General features: G+C 39.4%; 1 protein-coding gene across 1 annotated transcript in view; it reads left to right on the forward strand.

Annotated features, from left to right (window-relative positions):
* LOC127428203 (sodium- and chloride-dependent GABA transporter 3-like) overlaps positions 1-17,756 on the forward strand; it is an 80,845-nt gene that overhangs the window by 32,690 nt on the left and 30,399 nt on the right. Inside the window, exon 7 of the mRNA XM_051676386.1 lies at positions 915-1,049. Coding sequence (XP_051532346.1) covers positions 915-1,049 — 135 coding nt within the window. The remainder of the gene's footprint in view (positions 1-914; positions 1,050-17,756) is intronic.

Here is a 17,756-nt window from a genome sequence, read left to right on the forward strand (position 1 = left end):
ATCCAGCATCCTGTGGAGCGCTCATATATCTTCCTCTGAAGCATGTATTCTAACAGTCTCTCCTCAACAGTTTCCTGTTAATTTTAACTTTCTTTTCTAATGATAAAAGGAAAATATCAATAAAAATTCTATTACAGTACATCGTCTGCAAATATGCAGATATCTCGTTTAAACAGATGTAATTCACGAACCTCACGAAAAAAAATTTCTGGAGTTTTCTTCCCGTCGAGCGCTCATCTACAGTAATATCTTCCTCTGAAGCACGTATTCTATCAGCCACGATCAAAAACTTCAGTATCAGGGTCAAAAGTTCCTCCATGACAATCCAAGCAGGCGATCCAGGCTGTTTAAACTGTCAGGAGATTGCTGCTAGTGCTGGATCTGCACGAGCACATATAGCGCTTCCCACGCGCTATAAGTAAATGTCATATTCACTATGCACTGTGTGTACAATTTGTTTGATTCTGTATTTTTTGAGACATTTTTTTTTGCTAATGTGGTCATGCCATTCATGGTTGCTGGACTACTCTGTGTACTGTTATTTCCTTCTTCCTAATATATTAACATCATGGGCAAATAAAATTACTAAAATTTGATGACTAAACAGAAAGCTGCTATCTACCATTTTAAAATACAATACAATATAATTTTTTTTAGATTCTTTTTTACAAAGTTAAAGTTTTGTGTGAAATTGAGAAAATATTGTGCTAAATATTAAGAGTTTATACATTTTTTAGCAATTTTATTTTTTTGTTATTTACTATATTAAATTGTGTGATATATCGATTGTATCGGCCTATCGGCCACACCGCACACTGGATATCGGCATCGGCCATTAAAAAACCCATATCGGTCGATCAGTAGTGTGATAGAGAAAAGAATGATAGATCATAAGCCTTGTTTTTCTTCTGCAGGTGGTGTATGTCACTGCAACCTTTCCGTATTTCATGCTGTTGATCCTTCTTCTGCGAGGAATCACGCTGCCTGGTGCTGCTAATGGAATTAAGTTCTACCTGTACCCTGACATCTCTCGCCTGTCTGACCCTCAGGTATGAGTAACGCCTTCATTCTATGGCATGCTGCTTCTTATAGATTAAATACCCTCCTGTTCTTCTTTCTAGTGTTTAACAGCATTTTTCTTTTTTTTGAGAGAGTGATGCACTTGCTTTAGGCACTTTCCATAAATAGAGGACAAAATTCAATGTGAAATTGTGAAAACTAAATTTCAACAAAGTGTCATCAAATAATAGGTGCTTAACCTTCAGAAAATGTTGGTCGTCCACCTCAGAAGGTCAAACGTAATATTTTATATGAGCTTTTTTAATTTCCATTTCCATTTTTGTTGATTACCATGTTATCAAAATTTGCAACATGCCTAAATACAGTTTAAAACTATTTTATTGCTAGTTATTCTGTAGCAATAAAAATTATATAAACACAAAAAATAAGTTAATAAATATCCTGCCTACTGTAGAAAGGGTCCAAAGGATATCACAGTTCTGTGGATTTCTTTAGATCCTGCAGTAACAGGGTTCCACACAAAATGTGGGACTCACCTAAATATTACAATTTTTTTTTTCTTCAATAAATTGAATAAATTGTATCTTTTACTTGGAAAGTGCATTTAACAACCTAAAAACCAACCATCCGATAGTTTGAGTCTTGATTGTTGAGTCCAGAATAAGCCACACTTTAGTAAATGTCCAAATTTCAAATCATTTTCTAAACCAAATCCATATATACAATACACACACAGTAATCTCAACATATCATCAAACAGACAAAAAACTATATATCATTATACTTTATTAGTCATCTTAATACCATTAAAACTCTACATACATACAGTATGCCATTAAAAAAGGTATTTTAAAAAGGGATTGTGTCCAAGAGTTCCTGCCGTGTCATTCACCTGCAGTGGTATCCTTATGAAGGCTCCAGGATCTTTCTTTCTTCCTTGGAAAATAAAAGGAGATGGTAAATGTCCACCACAAGAACAGATAGTTGAAGTTGATAGGCTGAGAGAGAACCCACCTCTCTCCTTGCTTACAACTTTATGAGATCCAGGTTTTACTAACTCACTCAGCTACATCATATAGCTAGGGATTCTCCACCCAAATCCTTGGATTGCTTTCCAAAATTGCTGCAAAAGTCTGTTTTGTAACTGAGCTGCAAAGTTTGTGCTGCTGCAGGTCAATTGAGCTAATGTTCTTCCAGCTGGTGGTTAGCTTTTGCTCATGACTAAGAATTGTGTCTTTAGGTTACTGCACTTACAAAGGCAACACATTTACAAAGGGAAGTATATAAAGATGCTTATTACGTGGCTCTCTGAATTACTTGTTATTGGACAATTGTGGCTTTTGCAAATATGTAAGCAAAAATGTAAAATCAGCCTGCCATTAACACAAAATAAATTCCAACAGGGTGGTCAGGACTTGTATCACCCTGAAGCATTTTATTTTGTGTTAATGACTGGCTTGCTGATATCATCCTGCTTATTACATGGCTACTTCCTAAATAAATAATTAAATTGACATGAAGTAATGATTACATTTGAAACATTTCAGTATGTTAGTATGTGAGAAGAGACTACAGTCTCTAGAAACAGCTGAATTCCACCTCTGGTTTGTGTCGGATTGGTGTTTATGTTAAGAAAATGACCATCTGACAGCTCATTATCCTGCATACTACACAACTAATAAGTCAAGTATATAAATAAATGGACATGAAATGTAATATTGTATAATATAATATTATATAATATATTGATTTGAGTTTAAATTATTTTATTAGCTTACTTGTAAAGATAGCAGAGTGATACGTGTAGGTAGGAAGGATCACTTGCAATACTGCGGTGACCGCTTAAATATTACTTTATCTCCAGACGTGCGGTCAGTTTTCAGTAGTATTAGACCACTGGATGGTGCAATTGACCAATTAGAATCAAGTATTCCAGAGAGCCATGTGACAATTTTGTATTATGACTGCTAAACTGTATACTAGACAGTTGTCCTAGGCAACTGATTTCATACATAACTGTGCTAGTTGTATGTCTCTTTTATCACCTTTTTCATATATTTGTATGAAATTTTCTCTTTTTTATATTTCTTCACAACTCACATAAATGTGTCATGTCCATTTATTTGTTTATTTGCTAAATGTTATAAATGGGATAATGTGCAGGCAAATGGTCATAATCACAAAATAAACCCCTTCACACAAGAGCCCTCCACTTAAATTCAAGGTCCTGATCACCCTGTTGGCATTTACTTTGTGATAATTACCAGCTAATTGTATACATTATCCCTTACTTATGAAAAGGATCCCAGTGAACAGAAAGCAGGAGTGAAGGAATGTATGTGGAGTGGCATCGATAGCCTAAGAGAGAGAGAGAGATTAGCTTTCATGCCACACAATAAGAGGTCTGTTTACACTTTCTATGCTCTGTTGTTTACTGTCTTCCTTTACGATCTCACCACACCATTCAGTGTTCTGTATTAGAGAACGTCAATCTCTATTTGAAACTACCATTCTTTGAGATGAGAAAACTATAAAATTATGCCTGCCCTGCTATAAATATCAACTTACTGTAAACCAGCCTTTAGGTGTTAAAGACAATATTTTTTAAGTCGTGATTTTCAATCACATTATTCATTTAAACTACACAATGAGGACTTTAAGACATCACAGCATTATTTTATGTTACTGTATAATTTTTTGTAAAGCTGCTTTTGAATCGTGTGTTTTGTGAAAAGCGCTATACAAAGAAAATTTACTTGACTTGTTTTGCTGGTCTCCCATCTTTGCTAAGCCACTTTAGGCTGGTTTAAAAAAAAACAGATTACCCTTTTTCAGAAGGGTAATCTGAACTTAAAAAATCTGTTAGTGTTTTATGCATTATTTATGGTGATGATGTGGTCTTCATAACATTTTGTGTTTGGAAACATAAATAGGATCAAAGGCATTACACACACACACACACACACACACACACACACACACACATATATATATATATATATATATATATATATATATATATATATATATATATATATATAAAATTTCCACTATTGTTAGTTATCTTACAACACTGTTATTTTGCCATTCTGTGATGTAGGATAAATTTAATGAAATGAAAGTTTATTCTGGATCTATCCACATGTAAACTTTAACTTTGGTAATGGCAAATCGATTTGTACATGCAATATAAACTCAAGTTGTTGTTGACAGAGGAGCGTTAGTTAGAATTGGAATGAACGACATCACGTTGTGTTTCTATATAGGTTTAGAAATCATAATTGAGTACTTTTCAACATAGACAGCCAGAGATGAGTTTGCAATCGAAATGTGTCTTTTGCTTGCATGTTCTGGCTAAAACAAGACAAAAACAAACCTCCAAATTAGCCACAACATCAATAAGCAGCCTTTAAAGAATGTGGTGCAATGTCCGAAAACCAGAGCATTCATGCTGGGCGAGTTTGAAACAACAAAAACATAAATGACCATATCCATAGAATGGATGCTCTTGGAGGGAAGCTGCTCTGTTTTTGTGATGTCAGAGGGGTTACCCTGGTTACCCGCTGGAGGATGCAAATGCTGTAAGTTGTCAATTGTTTTCCCAGTAAAGGAGATTAGTGGCTCAATGGCTATGTGAGAGCATTTTAAAGAGACATTGGCTTATTTTCCAACGACTCACATAGATCCCCTATGGCCACATTTTTACACAGAATGAATCTATTCAGAGTCCTAGAACCCTTGTACCAGGATAGGAAGGCAGATTTCAAAGAAAGTGGTGAGTCTTAAAAGTCAGTGAATGCTTTGTGCATTAGTGCAGGCAGGAGCTTGAAACTTCCTGTTGCCAATGTAACCTGAAATCTAACATCCAAAAATCTTCTGTAGCTTTGATTTCACCAGAGGCTGATATTTGGCTCATATATTCACTGTAAATACTGTCTTATGGTCAATTTATTATTATTATTGTTATTATTATTTGACTGTTGTAGCTGTTTTCATTTACTACCATGCAGATATAATTTACTTTGTGTCCCATCTGCTTGGATGTATGTTAAATGTTGCACTGTAGTTTCCTGAAGGAACCTTGTTTTGCTTTATTCATTGATCTGAAGTGTGTAAAAATATCAGTAAACCTAGCTTTGACTGTGTTTGCCCAGTAGTCCTTAATGAAAAGCAGTGTGCACTGACCATGGTAGATTACCGCTTAATGCTTGTATGTTCGTTCAGTTTACTGCTAAAGTTACTGGTTGGCAGAGGCATGATAATAATAATATTATTTTTAATTATATATCACACATTATACATTTTGCACATATACAGTGAAATTCTTTTTTTCACGTATCCCAGCTAAGCTGGGGTCAGAGCACAGGGTCAGCCATGATACAGTGCCCCTAGAGCAGATAGGGTCAAGGGCCTTGCTCAAGGGCCCAGCAGTGGCATCTTGGCAGTGCTGGGGCTTGAACCCCCAACCTTCTGATCAGTAACCCAGAGCCTTAACTGCTGATCCACCACTGCCCCTGATGCTGCACCCCTGGGTTTCACTCTGGTCAAAAAGAACACCACAAAGACGTATGATTGTTTTAAAGGAAGAATTCACTCAAAAATTAAAATACTCATTCCTGTGTCATTCCAAACCTGTTTAATTTTCTTTTTCTGTGGAATACAAAACACTTTATGAAGACTCTCCATGCTGCTCTTTTTTTAAATTACAAATAAGCAATAAAGTGTCATAAGGATAGTCCATATGCAACATGATCTCACGGGAAGTTTTCATGTTGCTTCTGAATGTTCAGCAGCATGGGAGACTCAGGTTGGCATCCCATGTTGAAACCAAGAAGTAATTGTGTTCGGATAATACGTGACGACTGCGATTCAGAGGTTCCATTTCTCCTTTAACATTTAATTTTTAGTCCACTGATGGGTAGGCTTAGAGTTGCCGTTTAGAGGTAGAGTTAATAAAATATGTATTTCTCTTCACTGTATTACATCCTTAACAGCTAAAAACTCCCCAGGGACCACACATTGACTAAGTTTACATGCACCCTTATAATGCGATTACAATGCGATTAAGGAAATACTGCGATTGAACTGTTGCTCATGTAAAGAGTATATTGCGATTATGATATTGTGAATATTCTAATAATCAGAGTAATGATAATCGCAGTAAGATATGTGGAGTACTCTTATTTTAATCACTTTATACTGGCATGTAAATGCTTTAATTGCATTTCTTCCACACTGACCAAAGTGCACCAGCGCCAGTACTGCAGACGGATGATGTTACATTCAAGCACAGGTTTGAAAACATTGCGAATTAGACAAAGCTGAACTTACTTCACAGCATCATGTAAAATGGTAGTTTCTTGCACCATTTTTGCAAGTAGCATGTGAACAGGATTGAAGAGGTTTGCCCAAATCATGTAAACTTCTTAATCTAATTATTTATTATACTCTGATTATTGCAATAATCAGTGTATTGGTGTACACGTAAACGTAGCCACTGTTGCCTCTGGAACTCCATGACAATGCAAGCTTCACTAGGCTTGTACGCCTTAGCTAACAAATATGCGTTCCCCCCCATCCATTTTCTACATCAACTGTTAGTTTTGAATTGAATTCACTATGACATCAGTCTGCATAATTACTAGTGCATTATATTGAAAGTCTTCTGAAGTTATATAATAGCTTTGTGTGAGGAACAGCTCGAACTTTAAATCATTATTCACTGAAAATCATACCCACCCTTTTTAAACTTACAGTGTCATAATCAGTTATGCCATCATTTTCATTTTTTGGGTAAAACTATCCTTTTATAGTGCTTTATTTTATTTTTGTGTGCACAGCGCTCAATTCATTTTATTGAGCTTGCTGATTATATGGAGCTGCTTTGTAGTTTGCTGTAACCTTTAAGTTGAACCAAGGGTATGCTGTTGTTGATCTGTATGCTGAAGTAGCTCTGTTTGGGAGGAGTAAAGTTATACATAGGTATAAATGTATATACATTATAAATTTTTATACAAAGTTATATAAAGTTATAGCCTGAACAGCCAGATGCATTTACACTTGGCTGAATTACGTCCTGTAGACGTCTCAGTCCCCATCTTGAGGTGGTTTAAGTGATCAGGCTGCTATATGTCTCGAAATGCGTCTTTGAGGGGATTTGCATTTGGAAATTTCCTGATTGGATAGCTAGCCAATCAGCAAAAAGTAAATCAGTGTTGGGAAGGAACTAACTAAAATTACTGACACTACAAACTTAACTACATTTTCCCTTTAAAAAAGGAACAGTGTTGGGGAGTAATTAGCTAAAACTAATGACGCTACAAACTTAACTACATTTTACATTTCAAGAAGGTAACTTCAATGCTGTGTCAGAAGCTGATGCTATGGGAGAAATCGTCAGAGGGTGGAACTTTGAAAACCTGTACTATCACACCAATTTTATACGCACCTCCAATTCTCTGTATATAGTGGCTTCTCCTGTATGGATAGCCTGTGATGACCTGTGCCCTGAGAATGATGCGCATGGTTTGGTCAAGTTTGGCGGTGAGGACGAAGAAGGTGATGCTATATCGCTGGAGGCCTCTGATGCTGAGACTTGGTTAAGGTGGTATACAGTGGACAAGCAGGATACTTGTATGCCTTGAGCAGTGGAAAACAGACCTATGTCTTCTTCTGAAGCTGAGTTGAACAAGGTTCTTGGCCATGCCATTTTGGATTAATGATTTTTACAGAGTCTGCATAATCAGGTATGATGCTGACCGGGGCCATTGTTTCCTGAGCTGCATGACCAGCTGGTGAAGACATGGCACTCGCCATGTTCAAAGGATTTGTGAGATATTCGGGGTAGCCCAAGTGGGTCTGTTTGCCTCCTGGAGACCACACATCTTCGCCTCTGGAACTCCATGACAATGCAAGCTCACCTAGGCTTGTATGCCTTAGCTCATAAATATGTGTTTTCCCCCGGTCAACTTGCTACTTCAACTGTTATGCAAGATATGGGTAGACAAGGAAGCAGTGTTATTTGTTACACCAGAATGGCCCAACAGCCACTGGTTCCCAGAGATGGTAGAGCTGCCAGATGCTCACCAATGAGAAAATCCTTTGATGACAGGTCAACTTACTTTTGGCACTGTCTAGCATCCTCGGCAAGAGCTATGGAGACTGGATGTCTGACCTCTGACCAGGGCTTATCTGACACAATAGAGTTGTCGCAACCAGTGTGAAATACCTTACTGCAGGCCAGGGCCCCCTCACCGAGGCGGCTGTATACCTTAAAGTTGCAACTCTTTGTTAATTGGTGCTCCTCCTGGGGTGAGGACCCAAAACATTGCCCTATGCAGACGATACTATATTTTATACAAGAGTGTTTGAATGCAGGACTCACTCCATCCATGCTCAAAGTATATGTTGCTGCCAAAGCAGCTACTTATGACCTCACTGAGGGCTTGTCTGTAGGCAAGGACCCTCTGGTCAGTAGATTCTTGCATAGTATGAATTGTCTGAGACCTTCTCGTTCCGCTTCTCTCCCTGTCTGGGACTTAGCGATGGTATTACATGTGGTAATGGGTCCCCTGTTTAAGCCTCTAGAGGCGGTAAACTTATGCATACTCTCACTAGAGACTGTGCTGCTACTTGTTTTGGTATCACTAAAATGTGTAGGGGAACTTGAAGGCCTTTCGGTCGATAAATCCTGTAAAGAGTTCAGACTATGCGGACTACACCTGTTAAAGGCCATCCTTAAGCCTAGGAAAGGTATTGCGCCCAAAGTGCTGGCAAACCGCTTTAGGGCTCAGGTTGTTACCCTACAAGCATTCTTCCCTCCTCCTTTTGAGTTGGACGAGGCTAAGATTCTAAACATGGTCTGTCCAGTTAGGGCATTAAGCATGTACATTGACCGAATGAGTCAATTCAGGGTATCAGAACAACTGTTGTTTTGCTTTGGAGGCTGCATAAAGGGTTTGGCTGTCTCTAAAGTGTTTGGAAAAGGGCGTGACTCTAGAAGACATATATATAATACATACGTCTGGCTGCAGGTTGGGCTTCACCTAACACCATGCATCTTCTCTCTCTTCCCAGACCTTTACAGAGAAAGAATGTTGATCACTGACCAACTGGTTAGTATTGGTGTTAGAAAAAACTGTGGTCTCACTATTCCCACTGCTGTGAATGAGAGGATGTATGCAATGTTTCACTACCCTATTGGCTTGTGTTATTGATCCAAAGCTGATCACTCTGCTGCCCTCCTTTCCACTAACTAGGAATACTGTATGCATTGAGACATTGCTCCATTACCCAAAATGGGTAGTGTCTCTGTCCTGGCTTCAAGCTGTTGGTTTATTGTGCCCACCTACCTTCCTATTTCTGAATATGAAGATGTGGCTACAGCTATGTTTTTGACTACACTATTATGGCTTGTAGGCATTGCACATCAGTGCTATGGCAATATGGTAAACGGCTCCCATAATGTCAGCTTCTGACACATCATTGTATTGCCTTCTTGCAAATAATAATAATAATACGTTTAATTTATATAGCACCTTTCCAGAGCTCAAGGAAACTTTACAATAGTAACACAAAAATACACAAACAAAGAACAGTCATTGAGAGTGAATACATAACACATTAAGATAAATAACACTGAGAAAACAAAAAAGTTTTAAGATGAGATTTAAACTCAGAGATAGAAGAGATGCTGCGAAGAGTCAGGGGGAGTGAATTCCATATATTGGGTGCTACTATGCTGAATGACCTGCCACCCATAGTAGAGAAGCGATATCTAGGGACAAAAAGGAGTCCGAACCCAGAAGACCTAAGCAAGCGGATCGGGTTGTAGGGGAGAAGCAATTCACTAAGATAGTGAGGTGCCAGACCATGCAGTGATTTAAATGTAAGCAGGATTAATTTATATTTGATGCAAAACAAAACTGGTAACCATTGAAGTTCAAATAGGAATGGAGTAATATGAGCTGAGCTCTTGGTATGTGTAAGAATTCTAGCAGTAGAATTTTGAATATATCGCAACCTAGCAATAGAGTTAGCAGGTAAACCAATGAAGAGGGCATTGCAATAGTCAAGATGTGAGGATATAAATGCATAAACCAGTGTTTCGGCATCTTTGAGACTGATAAAGGGATGAAGGCGAGCAATGCGGCGAAGGTGAAAGAAGACAATTTTAGATACAGATTTAATATGAGCTTCAAAAGTGAGGGAAGGATCAAAGATGATACCTAAATTTTTTACAGTATTGGATGGTTTAATGAAAGTGCCATCAATATCACAACCAAAGTTTTTTTCGTAAGTGTTGGTGTTCCAATAATAATGATCTCAGTTTTATCCATGTTCAATTTTAGGAAGTTGGAGTTAAGCCATTTTTTTACACATGTTGATAGTGGAGAGTGGGAGCAGATCTACAAGCTGTACATATTTGAATGTCATCAGCATAACAGTGGTAACTGAAACTGTGGCGGCGAATGAGTTGACCTAAAGGCAGTATATATATATAATGAATAGTAGAGGTCCAAGAACCGATCCCTGAGGGACACCTAATTTCAGGGAAACAGTAGGTGACTGATAATTCTGCATTGAAATATAAAACTGTCAATCCGTGAGGTATGAAGAAAGCCAGGAGAGAGCAACACCAGTGACACCAACATCTGAAAGGCGGGAGAGAAGTAAAGGATTTTCTCAGTTACTCAAGTAACCGTGGTTCCCTGAAAGGAGGGAACAAAGTGCCGCTTAGCTGTGCTGCAACTATAGATTATTCGCTGTCATGGGATGAGAGACACACTCTATTTCCCTTGAGTCAGACGGTGTGAAGCTGAGCTCTGGCTTTTATGCTCACAATAACATTAAAATAGGTGAAACGCTAAACTTCATCAGCCAATCATATTGGTGTGATGGTGTAGGGTTTCAAAGTCCCTCCCCCTGATGGGTTCTCCCATATCATCAGCTTCTGACAAAGTGTCTTGTTCCCTCCTTTCAGGGAACCAATTTACGTAACCAAGATGTTTTCAGTAGTGTGACAGTAGTTCCACTATTTCCACATTAGTATACTGTAGGTTTTCTAGTAATGAGCAATATGTATGCAAAATATGATGGGGTTATTGCAACCGGCTCACCTTTATAGGTACTTGCCCCATGCCATCTGTGAACCCTTGGCATTGCTCTCTCCATTTCCTCCCTCAAGGCACCTTCCTCCAAACTGGGCTGAGTTGAGAGGCTTCTACAGGTTTTCAAATGGGCACCCCCCTTTCTCGATGTTTCTTCAATTTAAGCCCATGACATCTTGGGGGGGGGGGGGGCTCGACGGTAGAACCAGCGTCCTTGTACTACCCTCGCTGTCCACTGCTCAACTCTATGATGTTGTTAGCCCATCACCAGCTTGGCTCTACCACAGCTCATTCCGCTTTATCCAGATCCACCGGGATGCCACCTCTGCCTGCTTGGTGATGTTGGCTACCAGCCGCTTCCTAGCCGGGCCTTCAATACCAAGCAGTCCAAGAGCTCTCTAGAGTGACTGCCCTGCGAAGCCCCTGCAGCTGACTTCCACTGGCAGGTTCCAGGACTTCCATCCATTCCGTTGGCTCTCGAGGATGAGGGCCTAATATTTCTTTAGCTTACGCTCATGTGCCTCCTCCATCCTCTCTTCTCGGGGTACTGTAAGCTCGATAAGTACCACCTGCTTAGTACCTTTAGATCAGAGAACAATATCGGGTCTGAGGCTAGTGTGGGTTATTTCCTCTGGGAATTTGAGCTGCTTCTCAAGGTCTGCCCGCATCTCCCAGTAGCTTGCCGTGGCCAGGGCCCCTTTGCTCCTCGTCTCTGCTGCTGCACTTTCCCCAGACCTAAGGAAATGAATGAAACAGAGCCCCTTAGAAAGTTGTTTTGGCTTCTTTCTTGTCTGCTCCACACCGGCAGCCAACTGAATTAGAATCTGGTCGTGTTGTTACCGAAATTTCCCATCCGCCAAACTTGACCGACACGAGGAGAGGACATGCTCAAGATTGGCTGGCCTTCCACAGAGCTCTCTGCCAGGCCCCACGTATGGAGGTTTGATGGAGTAGGCAGGACATCATACACGGAACATAACATAAACTTAATCTGGTGTCTTTTCATGCTCCAGAAGTCCTGCCAGGTCAGTGCCCTCTCTCGCACACACTCCTGTAGCAAATTAGCTTAAAAAGGGAATTATTTATAATTAATTATAACTGGTTATAACTAATAATAAATATTTAGATTAGATCTTAGAATTAACTGTAGCAGAATCGATATTACAATTATTTGATCTGTCCGTCCACCGAGCAGACAATATAATTATTTATCAATTCTAGGAAGATTACTTTCCTGGCCAAGGAACAATAGCCTTCCTACTTATACAGTGCTAGCAGTAGTTTAGCATGTAGCAAGGAGCAACATTCAGTGACTTTGAATTGTGAGCGGAACACAGAGACAATCAATTGTGAATATAAGGGATTTAATAAATGAAACTATAACTAACATACAAACAAACTAAGCAAAACATACATATATAGAATGAAGGAAAGTAAGGAAAGGAGAGAGAGAAGAGCAAAGAATGGCAGTATTTCACATCAATTAACCACAACCTAAATGAGAATCATCAGAGGCACAATTCAGCTTAAAAGGGGTTCAAACTTAAACACGCATCTAATCAGTTGTAAATGGTTACTTGCATTGGTTTGTTGCTGAATAAGAGTCTTGATGCGGTAGACGAGGTTCTCAACGATTTCTTTAGGAGTGAGCTGAAGAAGTCCACAGCAAATCCACAAAGTTACTTGAAGGTAAACACTGCCAGAAGGTTAAACTCAAGAGGAGAGTTTTGGAGTGTGTTGGTCTCAAGAAGAAGAGTTTTGAGCGATGATTAGTCTGCGTTCTGGAGTTTTAATAGTTCATTGCCGCACCCATTTTGTGGGTGGAGTGGCCAATCAGAGGCATGCATTTTGAGCGGGAGAGACATCCTTTGTCTCCGTTTATGGCCCATTCGCATTTTATTGCTGATCTGGACCGCTAGTGCAGCTTTTAATTCAAAACATAGTAAGAATTGTTTGATGCATTTCACGATCACATGGTGTACATTATTGTGTGAGAAATAAAGGGAAGATCATTTTGATACCAAGAAGGTAACCTCCAGATGATATTAAAGCAGAGATACACTCATACACTTGAATATAGGCATTTAACGTCTAACTAATACAAGTAAAGGGTTTTAACTAAGTTAATATAATAGGGGAATATACATACAACACATGCACATAGCAGATACATTTATAACTGCTTACTATGGCCTAAATAGAGAAAATGTCTTTAGGTGTGTGTGTGACATGTATTGGAATTGGTGGAGACAGACAACTGCTCTGGTGCCTGGCACGGGGGTCACCCCCCTTTCTGTGGAATGTGTTTGAAGCTTGATGGAGACACTCCAGAGGCGACCTGTTTTAGCATCCTTTTGATAGTGATAAAGACCATCTGCAATTTAGCACCCATATAAATGTAAACGCGGAGGCCAGGTCAGTAATTTATATGCAAATGTCAAAAGGCTAAAAGGGTTTTTTTTAAACAAAGTGTAATTAGCCATCACTGATCTTACACAGACGTTACACTCCCACCTCATACAGCTTCCCTGCTTGTTCATGGCTACAGCCTTGACATGTCGACTTTCCTCCTCTGCCTTGCGGATCTCCCTCTGCACCATGCCACGCCAGTCTTTAGGGTTAGTCTTATTCCAGCTTGCCCTAATAGAGCAACCTAGACCTTGCCTGCCCTGGGCCACTGACCTGACGATGTTGGCATGATGCAGGCAATCCTCCGCCTCCCACAGTGCTCTGCTGGCTGACCACTTGCAACCTGTTCTGACCTCAATTTCTGCCTGAGGTACTCTTGCATCTTTGCTGTCACACAGCATGATAGCCTGGTGTGTTTTTGTTGCCTTGTACTTCTCGACCACTGATGTTACTGGCAGCTGCAGCTTGCTGCCTGTGCTGTATATGCCAATGGAGCAGAAGCTTCTCGGGATTCCCAGCCATCTCCTCAGGTAGGTGTTCATCTTCCTCTCCAACCCCTCTACAATGGAGACAGTTACCTCGTAAATGAACAGTGGCCAGAGCAGTCTGGGAAGCACCCCATGTTGGTATCCCCAGGCCTTATAATTGCTGGGTTGATTTTTTTTGAAACTTCAAATTATCACTGTGTGCATTGTACAGTATATGTTTTTCATTTTCGATGAGCTCCCTTGAAGCAATTGTGGTTTGGTACAAAGCACAGATGAATGTTGCACTTATCACAGAAGACGTGTGTTTTTCCTGTGCAGTGTAGCCTCTTGCACCTTTTCATCATAGTTCAGCCATTGGCTTTTGCACTCTCACCAGATATTGGGCCACATTCATTTTGAAATGGAGGAGATCCGAGACATCTTTTCTTGGGATCTTCACCCTCTCAGCATCCATCCTGTACTCGACTACAGCGAGATCAAAGGCATGTGTTATCATTCTCAGGGTCAACTTTTTGAATTGAATTTCAGTCCTGTACAGACTAATGAGTTGATCCAGTAGGTCAACACCCCCATTGCTTTATTGTAGAGCCTTACCACCTCTGGCCGAGTGACATTCACATACATGCTCTGCTTTTTGTCCCAGCGTTGCACCTCATCAGGCCAGTACCGACAAAATTCGAAGCCATGAGGACTGATCTACTGTCAAACCATTTGACCAGCACCACCCTCCCATTACGGTTCACAACTTAATCATAGTTTCCTCACTCCTATCTTGACATGTCTTTATTGGACCTGAGTGGTGGCTTTGTAAAACAGCAGGCTCTTGCTGTCCCAGCAGCATGGTTTTTCTTCTCTGCTAGTACCTCCAAGACATTTTATGTGGTGAAAAAATTATCAAATATACATTGATCAGCCACAACATTAAAACCACTGACAGGTGAAGTGAATAACATTTATTATCTCTTTACAATGGCACCTGTCTGGGTGGGAAATATTAGGCAGCAAGTGAACAGTCAGTTCTTGAATTTTATGTGTTGGAAGCAGGAAAAATGGGCAAGATCTGGGCCAAATTGTGTTGGCTAGACGACAGGGTCAGAGCATCTCCAAAACAGCAGGTCTTATGGGGTGTTCCCGGTATACAGTGGTTAGTAACTACCAAAAATGGTCCAAGGAAGGACAACTGGTGAAGCAGTGAAAGGGTCATGGGCGCCCAAGACTAATTGATGTGCATGGGGAGCTCTGGCTAGGCCGTCTGGTCCAATCCCACAGAAGAGCTACTGTAGCACAAATTGCTGAAAAACGTAATACTGGCGATGATTGAAAGGTGTCAGAACACACGGTGCATCGCAGCTTGCTGCATATGGGTCTGTGTAGCTGCAGACTAGTCAGAGTGCCCATGCTGACCCCTGTCCACTGCCAAAAGTACCTACAATGGGCATGTGAGTGTTAGAACTGGACCATGGAGCAATGGAAGAAGGTGGCCTGGTCTGATGAATCACATTTTCTTTTAGATCATGTGGATGGCTGGTTGCGTGTGTGTCATTTACCAGGGGAAGAGATGACAGCAGGATGCACTATGGGAAGAAGGCAGGCCGGCGGAGGCAGTGTGATGCTCTGGGCAATGATCTGCTGGGAAACCTTGAGTCCTGGCATTCATGTGGATGTTACTTTGACATGAACCACCTACCTAAAGATTGTTGCAGACCACGTACACCCTTTCATGGCAACGGTATTCCCTTATATCAGTGGTCTCTTTCAGCAGGATAACAAAGAGTTCAAGGTGTTGACTTGGCCTCCAAATTCTCCAGATCTCAATTCGATTGAGCATCTATGGGATATGCTGGACCAACAAGTCCGATCCATGGAGGCCTCATCTCGCAGCTTACAGGACTTAAAGGATCTGCTGCTAACGTCTTGGTGCCAGATACCACAAGACACCTTCAGAGGTCTTGTGGAGTCCATGCCTCGATGGGTCAGAGCTGTTTTGGTGGCACAAGGGGGACACGATATTAGGCAGGAGGTTGTCATGTTGTGGCTGATCGGTATATATTATATATAAATTATCAGTGGATAGGACTCTTCAACTGGAGGCATATCAAAAGATGTGTCGATGGTATCCATCCATCCATTTACCAGAAGTTCAAGGAAGTCTACCACTGTATACTCTAAAAGTACATTAATAATAATATCAATTTTAAATTGATTACAATAAACATATTGTCAAATCACATTTTAGCTATGAAATATGTCCACAAATGTCCCAACCTTGGCATACTGATACTAAATTATGAGGTTCCTTCTGACGTCTCTTAAGACCTAATGTCCACTGGGATGGACATTAATCTTTAAAAAAATCCTGTGCTCTACAACTTTGAATTTTCTTCAAATTTACTTTACATATTATCACTTGATAGTGTTAAGATTATAACCTGTGCAAACTGATGAAGCTACCATGGACATAAAATAGTATTTAAAAGGTGAAAAGGGTGCTTACTCCTCCTCTTGTCTAGTCGGTGAGCCATGGCTGTGTTGTATGATTCCTGAAGCTTTCTCAGATTAAGTTAGGGGTGATAACTTCATTGTGACTGGTTAATTAGGGACCAATCAGTGATCTGGCATTGTTAAAATGATGAAAGCACACATTTTTATTGTTTTACAGAGAAAAACATGTCGTCCATTCCAATGGACACAGGGTCTGAAGGGGTTAAAGGCACTTAGTGTATGTAAACTTCTGACCAACTGGAATTGTGATATTCAATTAAAAGTGAAACAATCTGTCTGTAAACAATTGTTGGAAAAATTACTTGTGTCATGCACAAAGTAGATGTCCTAAACGACTTGCCAAAACTATAGTTTGCTGATATGAAATCTGTGGAGTGGTTAAAAAATGAGTTTTAATTACTTCAACCTAAGTGTTTGTAAACTTCTGACTTCAACTATAAATGATTCCCTTATATTGAGTATTGGAAACTCCAATACATTTTAGTGAGGCGGTTCATTTGGGCAGTTTATGTAGATGAACTAGTTCACATAAATTATTCACTAATTCACTAGAGCCCCTTGCAGCCTTAAAGGGATTTTAAGTCATTGCCAGAAGTCATTTTCTTCTTTTTTTGAAGCAAAATAATCAGTTAATTGCTGATGTTCTGATGTTTTAATTTTCTATGGTATGCATTGTTATACCAATGGGTATTTTTTGTTCTTTATTGTTCCTTCTACTTAAAATATAAATTATTATTTATTATTATTATTATCAATATATATATATATATATATATATATATATATATATATATTATTATTATTATTATTTTTTAGGAATTTTAAAGTTCCTCAGGGCAACATTGCACCAAAATGGAACAAACTGAAACAATGAATATTTTTTTTTCTATTTATGCATGGAAAAAAAAATCATTGAAAACATATATTTTCATAGCAAATAACATAAGCAAACACTTTTCACACTGTTCACACCTCTTGAAAGAAAAATCCAAATGACTCCCATAATTTCTTATTTTATTTTTTTTTGGCATTTCTATTGGTTAGTATTGGGTCCCACCCCCTTCTTGATAAATAAAGAACTGATGAATTAAAAAAAAAAAAAAAATCTCAGTATACCAAATTTGGTAACTATTTCCAGGAGGCAACACTGTACCATAGAGAACTTCTAGAACATTGTATTTACCATTCAGTATTCAGAACTTCAGTTTTAATGAATACAAAACTACTC

Source organism: Myxocyprinus asiaticus, chromosome 37, assembly GCF_019703515.2.
Source record: "Myxocyprinus asiaticus isolate MX2 ecotype Aquarium Trade chromosome 37, UBuf_Myxa_2, whole genome shotgun sequence".
Classification (NCBI taxonomy): domain Eukaryota; kingdom Metazoa; phylum Chordata; class Actinopteri; order Cypriniformes; family Catostomidae; genus Myxocyprinus; species Myxocyprinus asiaticus.